General features: G+C 42.6%; 1 protein-coding gene across 2 annotated transcripts in view; it reads left to right on the forward strand.

The window, feature by feature from the left end:
* GRB2 (growth factor receptor bound protein 2) overlaps positions 1–16,601 on the forward strand; it is a 55,779-nt gene that overhangs the window by 28,381 nt on the left and 10,797 nt on the right. For both annotated transcript variants that reach the window (XM_006762768.2, XM_015563290.1), the window contains exon 2: positions 14,144–14,241. In XM_006762768.2, the coding sequence (XP_006762831.1) occupies positions 14,144–14,241 (98 nt within the window). The remainder of the gene's footprint in view (positions 1–14,143; positions 14,242–16,601) is intronic.

Genomic DNA, 16,601 nt, shown 5'->3' on the forward strand with positions numbered 1-16,601 from the left:
TATGGCTGTTTGCATCTGGTCACACACCCTTCAGGGTGGGGGTCCCCACTGGGGTGCCTGGCCAGTCTGAGTGAGGGGCTGAGGGCTGTTTTCATGCTGGCAGGTGACGGAAGCTCCCAACTGCTCCTTTTTTTCTTTTTTATTCTGGGCCAGCTTTAGCTCTGAGGCTCCAGCTCTTAGGCCTCCGCTGCTGAAAGAAGGTATCTGGTTTGTTTCAGTTCTATAATCGAAACTCTGTATCAACTCCAGCTCTGAGATCCCGGGTTCATTAAAAGCAGGTTTCTGGGGTTTTGTTTAACTTCTATATTTGTTAAAATGTTTCAAACTGCAGGCTTGTTAAAATGTTTCAAACTGCAGGCTCAGAGGCCTGCAAGGCAGGTGGGGAAGGATGGTTTCCTCCATCACTGAAGCAAGCAAGCCTCTTGTTAGTTTCAAGCTGCCTGGCTGCTGGCCACCATCTTGGCTGGCAGTTAATTTGCATATTGCCCTGATTAGCCAATGGGAAGGGTAGCGGTCGTACGCCAATTATCATGTTTCTCTTTTATTAGATAGGAGGATTATGCAGACCTATTCATGACATTAATACTCTTTTACCACACGAATGTGGATTATAAAGGTTTGATGACACCATTCTGTGGCTGCAGACAGTCATACTTAGGTAATCATAATTCTGATCATTTTTGTGACTTGGAAAACTACTTGTTACCATGGGCAAAAGAGTGAATCCTATATGCTTAGATCCCCTTGCATTGCCAGGTAGCACGGATGTTGCTGCTCTGTTAATTCCGGGGCTGACCCAGAATCTTGAAGTGGTACACCAGTTTCCCACTTGAAATGCTACATGAGATCAGGACGTTCTTGTAGCCTGGAATTGAGGGTCTGACAGACCCATTGTTTGCATTAATACATCCTATTATTTAGTCCTTTTAGTTCCTCAGTTCTCTGCAGGTTGTGACGTTTCTGTGGGATGAAAGTGCTGGTTTTCCAGGGAACAGTGTGTAGGTGCTTAAAGAGATAAAACTAATAGGCGGAGCAGGGCTAGGCTTGTCTTTTTTTGATGGTACGAGCCTGAGCAGCAGGGTTCTCAGTCCCGCCCAGTCCGCTCCGCAGCCTGCTGTCTCTGAGCTGTGCAGCTGCCTGAAGGAGGTCACAAAAGCTAGTTAATTGTTGGAGAGGCCTCCATTCCAACAGTAAAAGGAGGGGTGGTTCATCCAGCCTGCCTGTTAACAACAGCTATATTTGTCTCCAGTCCATTAGAGAGGTCCTTAGAAAAAGTTATCATGGCATGAACATTAATGTCCATTTTTCTTGATGAAAGTGCCCATATTTGGGATCTTATAATATAGACTCCTGTGTCACTTGTGGAAGTAGAGAAAAGTATCAGTAATAACTGAGTAAGCATGTGTCTGGGTATACTAGTTAAAATTGAGTCTTTTCATAGATTCTAAAGTTTTTCTGCACATTATATAGCCATTTGAATTGGTTGTGTGAAATGGCATTAAATTTGATATCTCACCCTATACTGTGTTCACTTCTGTAAACAGAGGGAGCACCTTTGGGGGGAAGTAATGAATTTAGAGTCTTGAAATAATGTGTATGGGTGTTGTTGTTTTTTTAATGTTTATTTTAGAGTCTCTTCAAAACAGTCAGATTCCCCCTACCCTAGCCTAAATTTCTCTCTATCGCCTGGCTTATGCAGGAGCCCTGCTGCCACTTTTGTCTCTCTCAGATGTGCCTGCCACACAAAAGCCAGGATCATGATCTTAAAGAAAAAATTCAGTCCATAATTTCCCAGAATCCTTATTCTACCGTCAAAGCCCTGCACAGTCTGGCCTAGTTCTCTGTCTCAGGCCCCCATGGCTCCACTTCACATAACCCCCTGGGATTCAGCATTTCCTTCTAGACTGTTAAACCCCTTCCCATCTGCAAAACTGTGCTCAGGTTCTCCCCTCTGCTTGGAATATTTCTGCCTTCTCTAATCCATGTCCTTCATCGCCACTCCCAAACCTAGCTGAGACCTACTCACACCTAGGGCTTCCAGTTGCAATTTCACTGCCCAGGTGAGCTTTTGACGACACTTGTCTCTATGCATGATTAGATTAGTTCTCCCCAACTTATGCTCTCCTACAAAGCACCCTGAACTTTTCATCATAGAACTTTCTATACCTGAAGTTGTAATTACCTTGCCTCCTTGCTGTCAACTACCTGCAAGTAAGGATCATTTCTTTCTTTTCTAAAAAAAATATGCCAAAACCGGTTTGGCTCAGTGGATAGAGCGTCGGCCTGTGGACTGAAGGGTCCCAGGTTCGATTCCGGTCAAGGGCATGTACCTGGGTTGCGGGCATTTCCCCAGTGGGGGATGTGCAGGAGGGGGCTGATCGATGTTCGTCAGTGATGAGAATCATTGATTGACCGCCTCCTGCGCACGCGCGCACACGCACGCACGCACACAAACACACACACGGGATTGAGCCCACAACCTGGGCACAGGGGGACTCAAACCATGACCTCCTGGTTCATAGGTCGAGGCTCAACCGCTGAGCCATGCCAGCTGGGCAGGATCATTTCTTTATTGTATCTCCAGGACCAAGCACAGCCCCCGACTCAAAATGGACGCTCACTATGTATTTGTCTGCTCCCTGAGTCTTAATATACATTCTTGGTTGTTTTATTAGAATACAGTCCTAAGAATGGCATTACTGGGTTAATACGTATGAAGACTCAGATGTTTAATACATATGACCAGTTGATTTTTGTGAAACCTTATGTCTTTTTATACTCTCACCATTACCACCCCACCACCATCCCTCGGTATTAGCTTGTTTTCATCTCGGCCAATACGGCCATTCAGAAAGAGGAGGCAGTCTACGGCCATACCACCCTGAACGCGCCTGATCTCGTCAGAAAGAGGAGGCAGGGGAAGGTCTGTCACATGGAGTGATAGACACAGACAACGGGGCTACTCAGTCTAGTTGTTCGAAGCAGGCCCACATGAAGGCCTGTCCTGGAAGATTTCTCTAAGACTCTTCAGCTTTCCTGATGGCACTCGAGCAGCGTGGAGGAGGCAGCGGGCAGGGTAGCTGATCTTAACCTGTAGGCAGTTGCTTTCCGGCAGTGGAGCAGCATTGCCAGAGTGGTTACCTACAGCAGGTGACTGTCCACAGTGACTGTAATGACCATTTGTCACTTAAATTTGACAGCTCCATCACAGGGGGCAATGTGTAACCTGTCAGGAGATAGCAAGTAAAGTGTGATTAAACAACTATGATTCCCTCTTTATTGAACACTAGTTAAAATAAAAACCGTGCCCGCTTACATATTCTGAGTTGCTCTACCTTTAGGTTCTTGCTCTATTCCTGCACTTTTGAAGTGGCCCTTTTTCTAGTTCCTCCAGACATGAATTTTCTGCATCGACCATGAAGCTAATTTGGAAATGTAGCTGTGCCTTCCATACCCAGCACATCAGCAGCAGCTCCCCTTAGCCCACTCACTGTGTACTTTTATTGTTGTTTGTGTACATGGTTCCCTTAGCTTATAAACACTTCTGAGGGCAGAAACTGTGTCTTTCATCCTTTTTTAAAATTTCCATTGAAACTGTCTTTTTTAATTCCCATGGCAGCTTTCTAGCACAATGCTTTCAGTATAGTAAACACTTAAACATTAACTCAAGTGCAATTCAAAGAGGTAGTTCCTGCAAATCATTGTGACAATCTAGTAATGACAGACTACAGATCCTAGATTTTCATGCCTTTATCCCCTTTCTCAATTCCCCATAACTAGCTCAATAATAAACAGAATTATTTGGCTGCTTAAGCATTGTGGACCTTGTAAAGCAAGGCTCTTTTTTTTAGTTCTTTATCCACGTAGTTGGTAGAATTTGGGTACTTCCTTCAGTGCTTTTGCCCTGTGACAAATGTCACTTTATGTAAGAACTATCTCCTTAATGAATTCCAAAAGATAGAACTGATTTGAGGGTAATTTCAGTCAGGGTCCCGGTAGGAAACCCAGGACACACTTAAATTGGCTAATTTGAGGAGACTTGAATAACGAGATTGTTTACAAGGTGTGGGCAGGGTTCCTCTGGAAACCACCAGGGATGATGCAGTGCCCAGAATTAGTAACCAGGTTACCTTCTTAAGGCCTGAAGAACACAGTGGGCCAGAAGGGAGGTGCCAGAATGTGGAGGAGGAAAGGACTGGGTCAGTAGGGCTACGACCTTCAGTTGAGGGTCCAAGACTGTCCACTGACACCTCCACAGAGGGAGCCTTCTGCAGGCCTTTCCATTGGTGGTACCCCTGGGAGCCAGAGAGCAAGAGAGCCTGTCTTTGTGGTCCATACAGATCCAGGGCACACAAAGAGAAGGGTAGGATGTGGGGAGGCAGGTGGAAAATACCAGCACAGGGGTACCATCTACCTTTTAAAAGTATGCTTTCTGCTCTGGCTAGTGTGGTTCAGTTGGTTGAGCATCATCCCATTCACCGCAAGCCGCGATTTTGATTCCTGGTCAGGGCACATACGCAGATTGTGGTACATACAAGAGGCAACTGATCAATATTTCTCTCTCAAATCTATGTTTCGCCCCACCTCCTGCTCTCTTCCTCTCCCTTCTTCTCTCTCTCTAAAATCAATAAAACATTTAAAATTTAAGTAAATAAAAATAAAATGTCTTATTCCTGGTGGCTTTAAAAGAGAGAAATTACCCATCAGCTCTATAAAAAACGTTTTTCCAAAGCTTTTCAGAAATAAATGGTGGTCAAGAAGGAAGATTACTGAGCCACATGTAATCATCAATCCCTTTTGATTCCACCTCCCAAAAATATCTTGACTCTATCACCTTACCTCAAACCGCACTGCCCCACCCCGGTCCAAGCACAGTCATCTTTCACCTGGACAGCTAGAGCAGTCCCCACCTGGTCTCCCTGCACTTCATTCCCACAGCCCAGTGCGGGGGCGGGGGGGTGTGTGTGCAATATGTGTGGTGAAAACAACTATTCCGTGCAAAACAGTTCAGTTGTGATACAGCATGGCTGTGAGGCAGCCCAGTGGGCAGGCCCCTCTGCGGCTAGATGCTCTGCTCCGGCCTGCTTTGTGCTGCGCTGGCCTGCTCCTCTCTGCTCCAGGGGGCCGGTCTCACCAGTCTTCAGTGGAAAGGGAAAGTGTGCTCCGACAGTGGAGTGTTCAAAAAATGCACAGCTGAATGTCACTGTTGAGTGACTTCTGATTATCATCCTTAGCATACCATACCAGCGTGAACTCACTCATTTGCATACTGCAGCCTTTCGCCTAGACACCACAGGAGATCCTGTGGGTCTCTCCTCAAATTCACTCTCTGACCGCGTCCCCCTCCCTCCAAGTTGGGTTTCGGTTCCCTAATCCTGTACTTAAACGAACGCTAATCCACATTTTCACTCTAGTATTGTAATGATCTGTTTAATTGCCTGCATTCACCTCCATCCTGGGAATAGGATGAGGACTTGCGACTTCATCCCCAGTCCCTCTTTGCCACCAGACTCCTGATTTGAAGCTAGATTAACTGCCTCCGAAATGGAAAATGCAGTGGGGGGTAGCTTTCTTAAGTCAGAATGGTAGCGTTTTAGGTGTAAGGACCCTTGGCCGTAAGTTTTTCAGGCATAGCTCCTTATGCAGCTGTCGGCGATTAACTCGGTAACTGATGTTGCTTTGTTTTTTCTTTCAGTTATGTTCTTGGAGATGGCTCTTGGGTCACAGAATGACTGTAAATTGACAGACCCTTTAGTTCACATCTTGAATCAATAAGGCCTCAAGTGAAATTTAATAAACTCTGTTGTCATCAACTGAGGGGGGTGTTGGAGCTCCTGTTTCATTTTATTATGCTGAAGCAACGGGCCTGAGTAGATAGATCCTGGAGGGCGGACCTGGTGAATGTGAGCAGGTTTGCGCATTGTCAGGAAATGGGTGACTGCTGCTCCCTTGGCCTAAGAGGCTTTGATTTTTATTTTATTGTGGGGTTTTTTGTTTGTTTTTGAGGAAAGGGTTGTAGAATTTGACCTAAGATTGAAAGCCTTCTGTTAGTAAAGAAGGTAATGACAGTAGCTAAATATACATTATTAAAGTAAAGAATTAGCCAAATTTGAGATTATTTTGGTTATTTCCAGTTAGGAAGTTCTGAAACCATTAGTAACGGTTTTGCTTTTCAACTTCAGGAAGCTCAACCAGTCTATTAGTGAATGGCCACCACCAGTGTGGCCAAGAGAACAGTTCATCTCTCCATTTGCTTGATAGCAAGTTGGTAAGTCCGCCACGTTCATTCCACTCACAGTCCTACACAGGCCGAGCAGAACTAAAGATGCAAACGAAGAATATAAGCTAGTTCACACGTCATCCAGGAAGTTTTCCTGGATCCCTGAATGGGAGTTAGGTCTTTCTCCTCGGAGTTTGGAACTCAGATATTTTCTGTTGAATTGATACTTACCATTGTACCCATAATTCCCTCTCTCCTGGCACTCATCACATGGTGTTGCAACTAGCACTTTACTGGGTTCTAAGCTCCTTGGGAGGCAGATCCATGTGTCCTCAGCTCACCTGGCTCGGGCTCGTTGCATGGTACTTGCCCAGTACAGGCCATCAAATGATTGCAGAATTTTTCAAATGCACAGAATTTTCTTGAAACTTCCTGATGTCTATCTCTGTGTCTCTTGTCTCTCTACCTCCTGTACCCCGTCTGCAGCTGAAATTCTGGTATTCTGAGAGCATTTCACTCTTCTGTTCAGCAATCAACTACACCAAAATAATAGGCCTTCCCTGAGTCAACACAACACAAAAGACAGTTATTTTGAATGGAAACTCTTGGTACCCCTTTGGTAGAAAGAGTTTGTTTTGGGGTATAGCCTGTGCATTTAAGTTTCACTGCCTCTAGGTCTATCTGGGTGGAATAATAACACATAAGTGTGAACTACCTTCCTGTTTTCTTCCTTTCTTTTTTTACTTTTATTGATTTTAGCGAGGAAGGGAGAAGGAGAGATAGAAACATCAGTGATGAGAGAGAATCATTGATTGGCTGCCTCCTGCACACTCCCCACTGGGGATCGAGCCCACAACCCAGGCATATGCCCTTGATCAGAATCGAACCCAGGACCTTTCAGTTTGCAGGCTGATGCTCTATCCACTGAACCAAACCGGCCAGGGCAAACCTTCCTGTTTTCTTAAAATATCATGAACAGCTTTCTTACTGACAACTGAATCTGGAGAAATTGATAAGAATATCCAATTTGGTTTATTTATCAGAAAAGAAATATCCTGAATTTGGTTAGTACAAAATAGTGGTAGTAAAGATGTCAAAAGGAATTATATGTTATTAATGACCATGGTCCTCCATTAAATACTGTAAAGGTGAAACTGAGACAAGTGACCAGACATGTTGTAAGTCCTGAACTGAGTCTTGAAAGATCCAAATATCTAAGGAAGAGGACAATCCAACCAGAAGGAAAACATGAGAGAAGTACACTGTGCTTAGAGGCTGGGGAGTTGACTGGCTGAACTGAACTGAAGAGTTCACTTTAGTGAAGTAGTGGGGGAGACGGACAGATCAGTAGATCATGGCCAAATTACATAAACTGGAAAGCCAAGCTAAGGATAATTTGGGTTAAGGCTTTTTAATGGAAAAACAATGGTATTTGAAACTGATTTAGGGCACTAAATAGATTGAGGTAAAACCAATTCAGCCTTAAACTGTGATGCCTGGACATTTGGTGGGCCTTGGTCTCTTGATCCAGTGTTCCCTCTTCAAACTCCCCCTCATTGGTAGTGGCTGCTTAGAGAAAGTAGAAAAATCTAGCTTGGGCAACAGGAAAGGAGGTACTGTTCAAATGGCAGCCGTATAAAAGTGATGAATGATTTTACCAGTGGAAAGTTTTGGAATTTGGGGATTTTTTTCCCTTCCCCTCTCTCCTTCCCTCCCTCTTTTTCATTCTTTTCCTTTTAAAATTGTTTCAAGGGCAAAACTTAGCACCTCTCACCATCGTGTCTGTCACTAGTAATCAGAAGGTAGACTTGACCAACAAATGCACTTGGACTTCTTTAGTTTGGTAAATAGAATTGTTTCCTAAAAGAAAATAGCATTAAAAAATCAAGGATTTAGGACTCCTGGATCCCAAAAGAAATGAATCATGTGGAAATACCAATTTCAAACGGAACATGGCATAGATATTGTACTTTTGCTGAGAGAAGTCATTACCATAACGTAAACTACCCCCTTGATTTCATATCATTACATAAATACTTTTTTAAATGAATAGGTTTTCCTTAAACCATGTAATAAAACAGCATAATTTGATGTTTACACACAATTTTATAAACCTGCCAATATTAGGAGAGTTTTAAAACTTCAAAAATGCATCTTATTTCTTCTCAATTTCTGGCCTTTAAGGACCAACTACCTGTCAGGAGTCTTGACTGGGTCAAACAGTGGTGCTTGGCGTATCTTTTCTTTGGTTGTTTTTTTTTTTTTTTCAGCATGGTGACTGGCCTGGCAATGTGAACTTGAGAACTGTTGCTCTCTGTGTGCCTGGATAAACAATTTAAGGTTACTGGTAGGACCAGGAACTTTAATTATTAAACTACCTTTAAGTTGGTCATCTCATCATTAAAATTCAAAATAACTTATCTGCAGTGTGGGTGTTTTTCATGATTTGGCACACAGTAGACAGGCAGCATAGCCAAGATGTTTTTCATGTTGAGCAAAAACTGTAACAGATGGAGGTGGTGATTATAAAGCACTTATTTAAAATGTTAGTAATGAATCAATGTAGTTTGAGGCCAAGTCAGTAATCCGTACTAAGGGAGCCTAAGTAAAGAGCGTTCTAATAGTCTCTAATGCAGTATACACGGGCAACTGAAGAGACTGATTTTAAATGGCTCTCCCAGGGCTGTTATTCTAGCCAGGGCCGAGAGAATTTTTCTTAGAGAGTAAGTCTTTAAAAAGCCTATGTAAGTCATAGCAGTATATCAGTATTTTTTCTGTGGGGTTGATTGACCTTTGAAGAGCTGGGGAGACCTCGCCAGCTCATGTTGAATTCTGTGATGCAGAGACCAGCTATAAGTGGTATTTTGGGATTTTCTGTGTGTAAGAACTTAAATATGTAATTGTTTCCATCTTTCCTGCACAAATGCTTTTTACAAATTGCTTCACAAATTGATAAAACTTTGAATAATTTTCCCCGAAGAAATGTTGAACCCATGCAAGCTGTTAGAATTAGAGTGTATGTTGAAAGGTTTATTGGGACTACTTACTCTTCCACAACTGTACAGCTTATGTTTTTAACAAAGAAAAAAATCATGATTCCTTTTCTTATTTGTTTGTCTACAGATTAGTCAGGCAAGAAAATGTCTTAATATTTCAAAAGACAGCAACCTACAAACAAAATACTTATTTATCTACCATTTTACTAAAAGACACCTTTTTCTATTTGTGTAGAATATTAAGTGCAGTTCTTGTCTCCCAGTATTGTATAAAAGGGAGAGGAAGGGAATGAACTATTATAATCCTTGAATTCTGCATTTAAAATCTTTTTGTGAGTCAGCACAGAATCATGTGTTTTCAGAATAAAACAGGGCCCTCGTCCTGTGTTACCATGTGGCTGTCAGTGCCCACGGGCAGCATTACATCAACCATACCTAACTTCATGAAGGTGAAACTCAGCCCCAGAGCCCCCGTGTTCTGTTAGCTCTAATACTAGTGCTAACGTGTGCAACAGAGTAACTATGGGGAAGTCCGTGTCCACTAGGACAGCTTGAGTGTGGCTCTGTGCTGCTGGCTATGCCGCTGATTACATTTTCTCATGGAATCTGCTCGGTTGCCCTGGAGGCAGGTAGTGTTGCCACTTTATAGCTGGGTAAACCAAAATGTAGAGAATGGTCATTTGCTCACTGTCATGGCGTTTGGATCCGTGTGTTCATCCTCTTGTGTCCTGTGCTCCTAATGGATCAGAGACCTAAACCTTTGACCTCTAGCTCCTTTCTTTCTTTCTTTCTTTCTCTCTTTTAACTATATGGAAAGTTTCTATTTGGTTTTGGTGTAGATGGGAATTTGCATTGCCTTTAGAACAGTCTCAGGTTGGAGTGAGGGACAGGGGCAGGAGCAATTAATGTTACCAGAACCACATACTATAGACAAGTAGACATGTGGAATGCTCTGAGCCAGCGGTCACCAACCGGTGGTCCGTGAGGTCCGAAAGGTTGGCAACCACTGCTCTGAGCTGTCCCTGGGAAGACAGTTTATTTCTGAGAATGTCTTTTCCCAGAGAGTAGCGATGGTAAGTCAGCACTGTAGGGGTTCCTGAAGTCTCACTGTGTTATTTTCTGCTTCCCTCTGTATTTTGGGGGCTGTGACAAACTTGTTCATCGAAACTTCTCTCTTCCTCCTTTCATAACCTCATCTCTTGATCAATCTGCTTCCGTTAAACCAAAGTGCTTTGTGTGGCTTCAGAGCCATAACTCGAGGGAAAATGCAGGTGGAATAGAACACGCAGCTGTGGGGTAATAGTAAAAACATTCCTTGGAATTTTCAAAAACTGAATGAAAATTGGTTGTTGAACTCAGCCATTTATTTGTTAAGAGGTACTGACCGAGTGCACAGTAAGCTGCCTGCCTTCTGTCGTGGGGAAATGGTGGCAGGGGCAGCTTCCTCATTCTCAGAACTCTAATCAGGCTTTTAAAATCACTTGTGAGGGATGTGAGCGTTCATCTAAAACCATAGCAAATTAAACAGTCTTTGTAGGTAGGTGCAGACTCGTCCACATACAGTTCTGGCCCTTTCTCTGCTCCACAGTAGACTCAATTATGTTAATTTGTGTCCTTTGCTGTTTTAAACGTGAATAAAACTTACTTTTAAAAATGTCTTTTAAATTATGCCATCCTAACTGCAAGGCTTGCATGTGAAAGCTGATGTACCAATGGAGCGGGTGGGTGTGCAGACCTGGCCCCTGACTCCCAGGGTGGCCTGCAGTTAGCAGGGACACTCTTTTTTTTAATCTTTATTGTTGAAAGTATTACAGATGTCTCCCTTTTTCTCCCATTGACCTCCTGGTTCATAGGTTGATGCTCAACCACTGAGCCACACTGGCTGGGCTTTTTTTTTTTTAATAAACACATTAATTCCATATTTTCCTGCATTCTTGGGGGGGGGAACATATTAAACACCAAGTAATAATTTTTTTCTTTATTGATTAAGATATTAGATATGTGTTCTTACTCCCTCCCCCCCAATGTCCCTCCAATAATTTTTTTAAAATATATTTTTTGGGGTGTGAAGAGAGCAGGGTGCCTGAAGAATGGCTCCTCTGTGTAGAACACATCCAACAGCAACTTGGGCTTATTCTTCACAGGTGGCAGGATGCTATGACTTTCCTGTGACATTACGCCCTATACATGAAAAAATATTTTTAATTGATTTCAGAAGGAAGGAGAGAGAGATAGAAACATCAGTGATAAGAGAGAATCATTGATCTGCTGCCTCCTGCATGCCCCACACTGGGGATCAAGCCTGCAACCTGGGCATGTGCCCTGACTGGGAATCGAACTGTGACCTTCTGGTTCGTAGGTCAACACTCAACCACTGAGCCGCACCAGCCAGGCCCAAGTAATAATTTTGTTCTGCAAAAAATCATAGTTCTGAATTCGTACCAAGTCTGGGAATTGCCCTGGAGTGTGTGTGTGTGTGTGTGTGTGTGTATGGGGGGGGCACTTTTTAGGGGCAGGTTTGCCACTTGGTAAAGATAAGAAGACTCTGTTGCTGTATGATCTTCTGCCATAAAACAGTTGTCCTTAAATTATAAGTAATCTTTTTCATGTGATTACCTTATTCTGTTTTGATGACCAATGGGTCTTAATCACCTCCTGACTCTCCTCTGTTCTTTCAAGAAATCTTTAGAGTAAGTATACAACTCATTGTTTCAGGACTTTTAAAGACATTTTGAAAAATTTGTTCATAAGCCTGAAGTTTTTTATTATTATTATTATTAAATAATGCTTTATAATATAATTGCTAGGCCACAGTTTTTCTCAACCCCTTCTTTTTGGTAGATAAAATCTTGGTTTTAAGCAGCTTTTAAAATAGTGCCTTTGCCCTCAGGCTGTTGAGTCTGCTGTGATGTATGTGGGGTGGCAGCTGCCTCCGGAGGTCACAGCGTCTTCTGTGATGCTGGTGGCTCAGCCTTACTGCTCAGACATGCCAGTGTCATCGTAGCAGGGAGCGCCTTAAAGACACTCCCAAACCATCATCTTCCGTGTGCGCTTTGTAATTGTCTAGAACAGAACAACTTTGCTGGCTACAGCACAGGTTACTATTTTTGAAATGCAGACTTTAAAATTAGGAATGCATTTGATATATATTAGTTTGTATCATCATAGTATTCAATAAAATAAAAATTTTTTGAGGGAAAAGCAACGTTAAAAAGAAACAACTTTTCACCACGGAAGCTGATGGGGCTTACCAGTAGCTGATTTTTTTCTGAGCTCTCAAATTCACACTGGCAGAATTTACCACTTTATCTTGCCCACTTAAACTCAGTCGCCTACAGGCAGGGCCAAAGGTTAACCAGCCTCAGTGTTGTAAAACTCCTCAGGACATAACTTCTGGTTATGAGAGAATTATCTGTGAGGCTCATTTAATGCTGGGCTATTTGCTGGTTAGCTCTCAGTCTTATCTAAGGTCCTGTCTCACTCTGAAATGCCTATACATACACATCATACACTCTGAAGCAATCTAGGTTCTAATTTGGCAATGAGTACAGCATTGTTCGGTACCTTGAATAAACCATTTGTAAAGAATTTTACCAACTTCCTCGCCAAAACCGGTTTGGCTCAGTGGATGGAGCGTCGGCCTGCGGACTGAGGGGTCCCAGGTTCGATTCCGGTCAAGGGCATGTACATGGGTTGCGGTCACATCCCCAGTGGGGGATGTGCAGAAGGCGGCTGATCGAAGTTTCTCTCTCATCGATGTTTCTGACTCTCTATCTCTCTCCCTTCCTCTCTGTAAAAAATCAATAAAATGTATTTAAAAAAAAAGAATTTTACCAACTTCCTTTTAGAATTTTGCTGGGTAGTGTACACTGACTACCACTGACTAGTCCATCAGCATTTTTCTGGGTTCATCATTTTGGAGTTTGGCTCACATTTCTATATTCTCCTTTAAGTTACCAACTTTTTAAAAATGCCTCCTGCCGCCCTAACTGGTTGGGCTCAGTGGATAGAGCATTGACCTGTGGACTGAAAGGTCCCAGGTTTGATTCCGGCCAAGGGCACGTACCTTGGTTGTGGGCACCTTCCCAGTGGGAGGTTTGCAGGAGGCAGCTGATAGATGTTTCTCTCTCATCGATGTTTCTAACTCTCTATCCCTCTCCCTTCCTCTCTGTAAAAAAAATCAATAAAACATATTTTTAAAAAATGCCTCCTGCCCTTTGCTGTTTGTTAGAAATCTAGAATTCAAAGGATGGCCTTTGTTCTATACCTAGATCTGTCCTGCAACATACAATACTCTACAGATTACAGAGTCATGTTCTAGCCCAGTGGTCGACAAACTGCGGCTCGCGAGCCACATGCGGCTCTTTGGCCCCTTGAGTGTGGCCACGAAGTTTCAATTGCACTGTACGTGCGCGCCCGCATGTGGTATTTTGTGGAAGAGACACACTCAAGGGGCCGCAGTTTGCCGACCGCTGGCCTAGCCTATCCATGGAACTCACAGGGAGCAGGATTGGAGAGAACACTCGTTGGGGATCTGAAAACATACCTGAGTCACTGCTGGAAACCTGGAGTAGTCAGGTCCCATTTCCGAGTCTGTTCACTCAGTGTTTGCTGTGTTCTAGAATCTTCACTCCCAAACTGATCTGTTACTTTCCCCATCATCCTCCCTTCTGCTGTTCTGCTGAAGGTTTAATGCTAGATGCTTGGGAGTCTGAACTCTCATTTCCAGGGACAGTTCCTTTTTCTTTTTAACTCTCAGGGTTGACATAATGCTTGAAATTTCAAGAAGATTTTCTTGCATCCATGTACCTGATAATACTTCAAATAGCACCTTTTACAAACAAACCTAACGGCAACATAATTGCCTTAGTGGCTGCCCTTTTAAGAGTGAAAAGGACATAATTGTGTGTGTTTTTCTTCTTTTTAGGTTTTGAATGAAGAATGTGATCAGAATTGGTACAAGGCAGAACTCAATGGGAAAGATGGCTTCATTCCCAAGAATTACATAGAAATGAAACCACATCCGTAAGTTGGCCCCTATTGTCTCCCAAGGGTCAGACCTGCTTGCTTGTTTCCAGTAATGTTTTTAAACTGAAATGCATCTTATACTTTTATTCAGTCTTCCCAGGGAATTAACAAAGCATATTGATTTTGCATATTCATGTTAATAATAGTATATAATGATAATATAACAGTCAATAATAAATAGTGTATGTTTCAGATTAATAGTATTTGCTGGTGATCTTTCAATAATGAAACAATTGTTTCATTTAAAACAATAGTTTATATACTATTACATAATAATAGTATATATGTGTTTTTGTTTTTGTGTTTTTTTAATATATTTTATTGATTTTATTTTACAGAGAAGAAGGGAGAGGGATAGAGAGTTAGAAACATCGATGAGAGAGAAACATCGATCAGCTGCCTTCTGCACAACCCCTACTGGGGATGTGCCTGCAACCAAGGTACACGCCCTTGACTGGAATTGAACCTGGGACCCTTGAGTCCCCAGGCCGACGCTCTATCCACTGAGCCAAACTGGTCAGGGCATGTTTTTGATTATTAATAACTATCAGTGATCTTCAAGTAGTAAAACAGTTTTGCAGGTCCATAATTCTTTTTCTAAGAAACCCTTAGGGCCAGATGTTTCATAGTTCTGTATTTTTGTATTTTAGTTTTAGAAAGGGTACTAATCACAGGGTTTTATATTGATATGTTTGATTTTCCTATGAGACCATATCTTAATAATCTTTGTATCCTCAGAGCACAATGCTTGGCCTATAATGGGTTCTCAATAAATGTTTATTGTACTCACTGCCCTTGCTCTCCACTTAATGTTTCCATTTCAGAGAAAGCAAAATGCTCTCTTACTTTAAGCTGCTGAGAGCAGTGAACTGTTTTCCTTTCATTTATTTTTTTTCTAGAGCTCCTCCTGTTCATAATGATATGTGTCACAGTGGGACCCTGGGAGCCCACAGTCACTGTCCTCCCACCCTCCCTGACCACCTCTCTCATTGGCCCCTATCCTACCCCTAAAGCAGTCTTTTCGTGCTTAGTATGTCAGGGGAACTGAGGCTTCCAGTGCTCAGACTAGACTGCCGCTGAGGCAGGAGGTTCTTTCTATCTACTTGGTTTAACACAAGTGATAAGACTTTTAGATAACTGACCCACTTTGAGTATCAGCCCATTTGTCCCTCTCCCCCATTGTTACGCTCTAATGTGTACCATTTCTCTTCCTTCAAGTACTAGAGCAAGATATTAACCACACCTTATCTTACACAGAGCCTACATCATCTAACATCGTCTACATCATGTTACTCAGAGCTTACCTCATCTGGCACAGAGCTTACAATGTCATAGAATTAGAAGGGACCTTTAAGATTGTCTAGTTTATTCCTCTTTATCCTACAAATCAGGAACACTTCTAGTATTTTTATTTCAATGCTAGTAATTTATGAATATAGTTCTCATTATAAAAGACTCATAATGTAGAAAACTCTAGAGCAATGTATGAGTTTCTGCCCCTACATATACCCCTTTCAGAGGTAACCACCACTTAATAATTAAATGTGGGCCAAATGCTACCTTAGGAACTGAATCTGTTCTAAAAGATTATTCACTTTCTATAAAATGGAACAAATGACGCAGGAGCTTCACCATAAAGCTATGTGTTGGTCAGTAACTCTTACAGTTCTTACTATGTGGCAGAGACTGCTAGGTGCTGGGGAGTTAGGTGCAGTAGTTACATTTTGGACGAATGCAATTTCCATGTCGTTAATATGAAGCTCTTTGAGAGGTCACACCCAGAAAGCCTGAGCTTGGACAGAAGGCGGGGTTCCCTGCAGTTGGGAATGGGAAGATACCTTTATCTACAGACATTTCTGTAATGAAATTGTGAGGCACTCAAATATACCTCTTTTACTTCAGAAGACAGGCACCTTATAATGGCTCAATAGGAGTTTCATTGAATGATTTACAAGATGAAAACCAGTCTAATTTATAAACTTTTTATTCTAGCTTTTGTTTGAAATTTGTACTGTCTTATAACTTATATGAGTTGAGTCTCTCACCACGCCACCACCACCACCACTACCAGTTTTTTTGTCTTAGATTCCTTGGAGAATTTGTCTTCATTTATACTCCTGGGAAGTATACTAAGCACTGCTTTGCGTTCTTATAGCCACTTAACATCAGTGTTTGCTTTGGGGGCTGTGCAGGCTTTTCATGGACAGATGATGGAATGCACTGGGGCAGAAGGGAGAAGCTGTTGGGTCGTGGTTACAGGGAGTGGGTGGGGCTCCTTGGATCGCAGTGCTCCCTCCCTCCCTCCATCCCTCCCTCCATCCATCCCTCCCTCCCTCCATCCATGGAAGCCAAGTAGC

Source organism: Myotis davidii, unplaced genomic scaffold, assembly GCF_000327345.1.
Source record: "Myotis davidii unplaced genomic scaffold, ASM32734v1 scaffold539, whole genome shotgun sequence".
Classification (NCBI taxonomy): Eukaryota; Metazoa; Chordata; class Mammalia; order Chiroptera; family Vespertilionidae; genus Myotis; species Myotis davidii.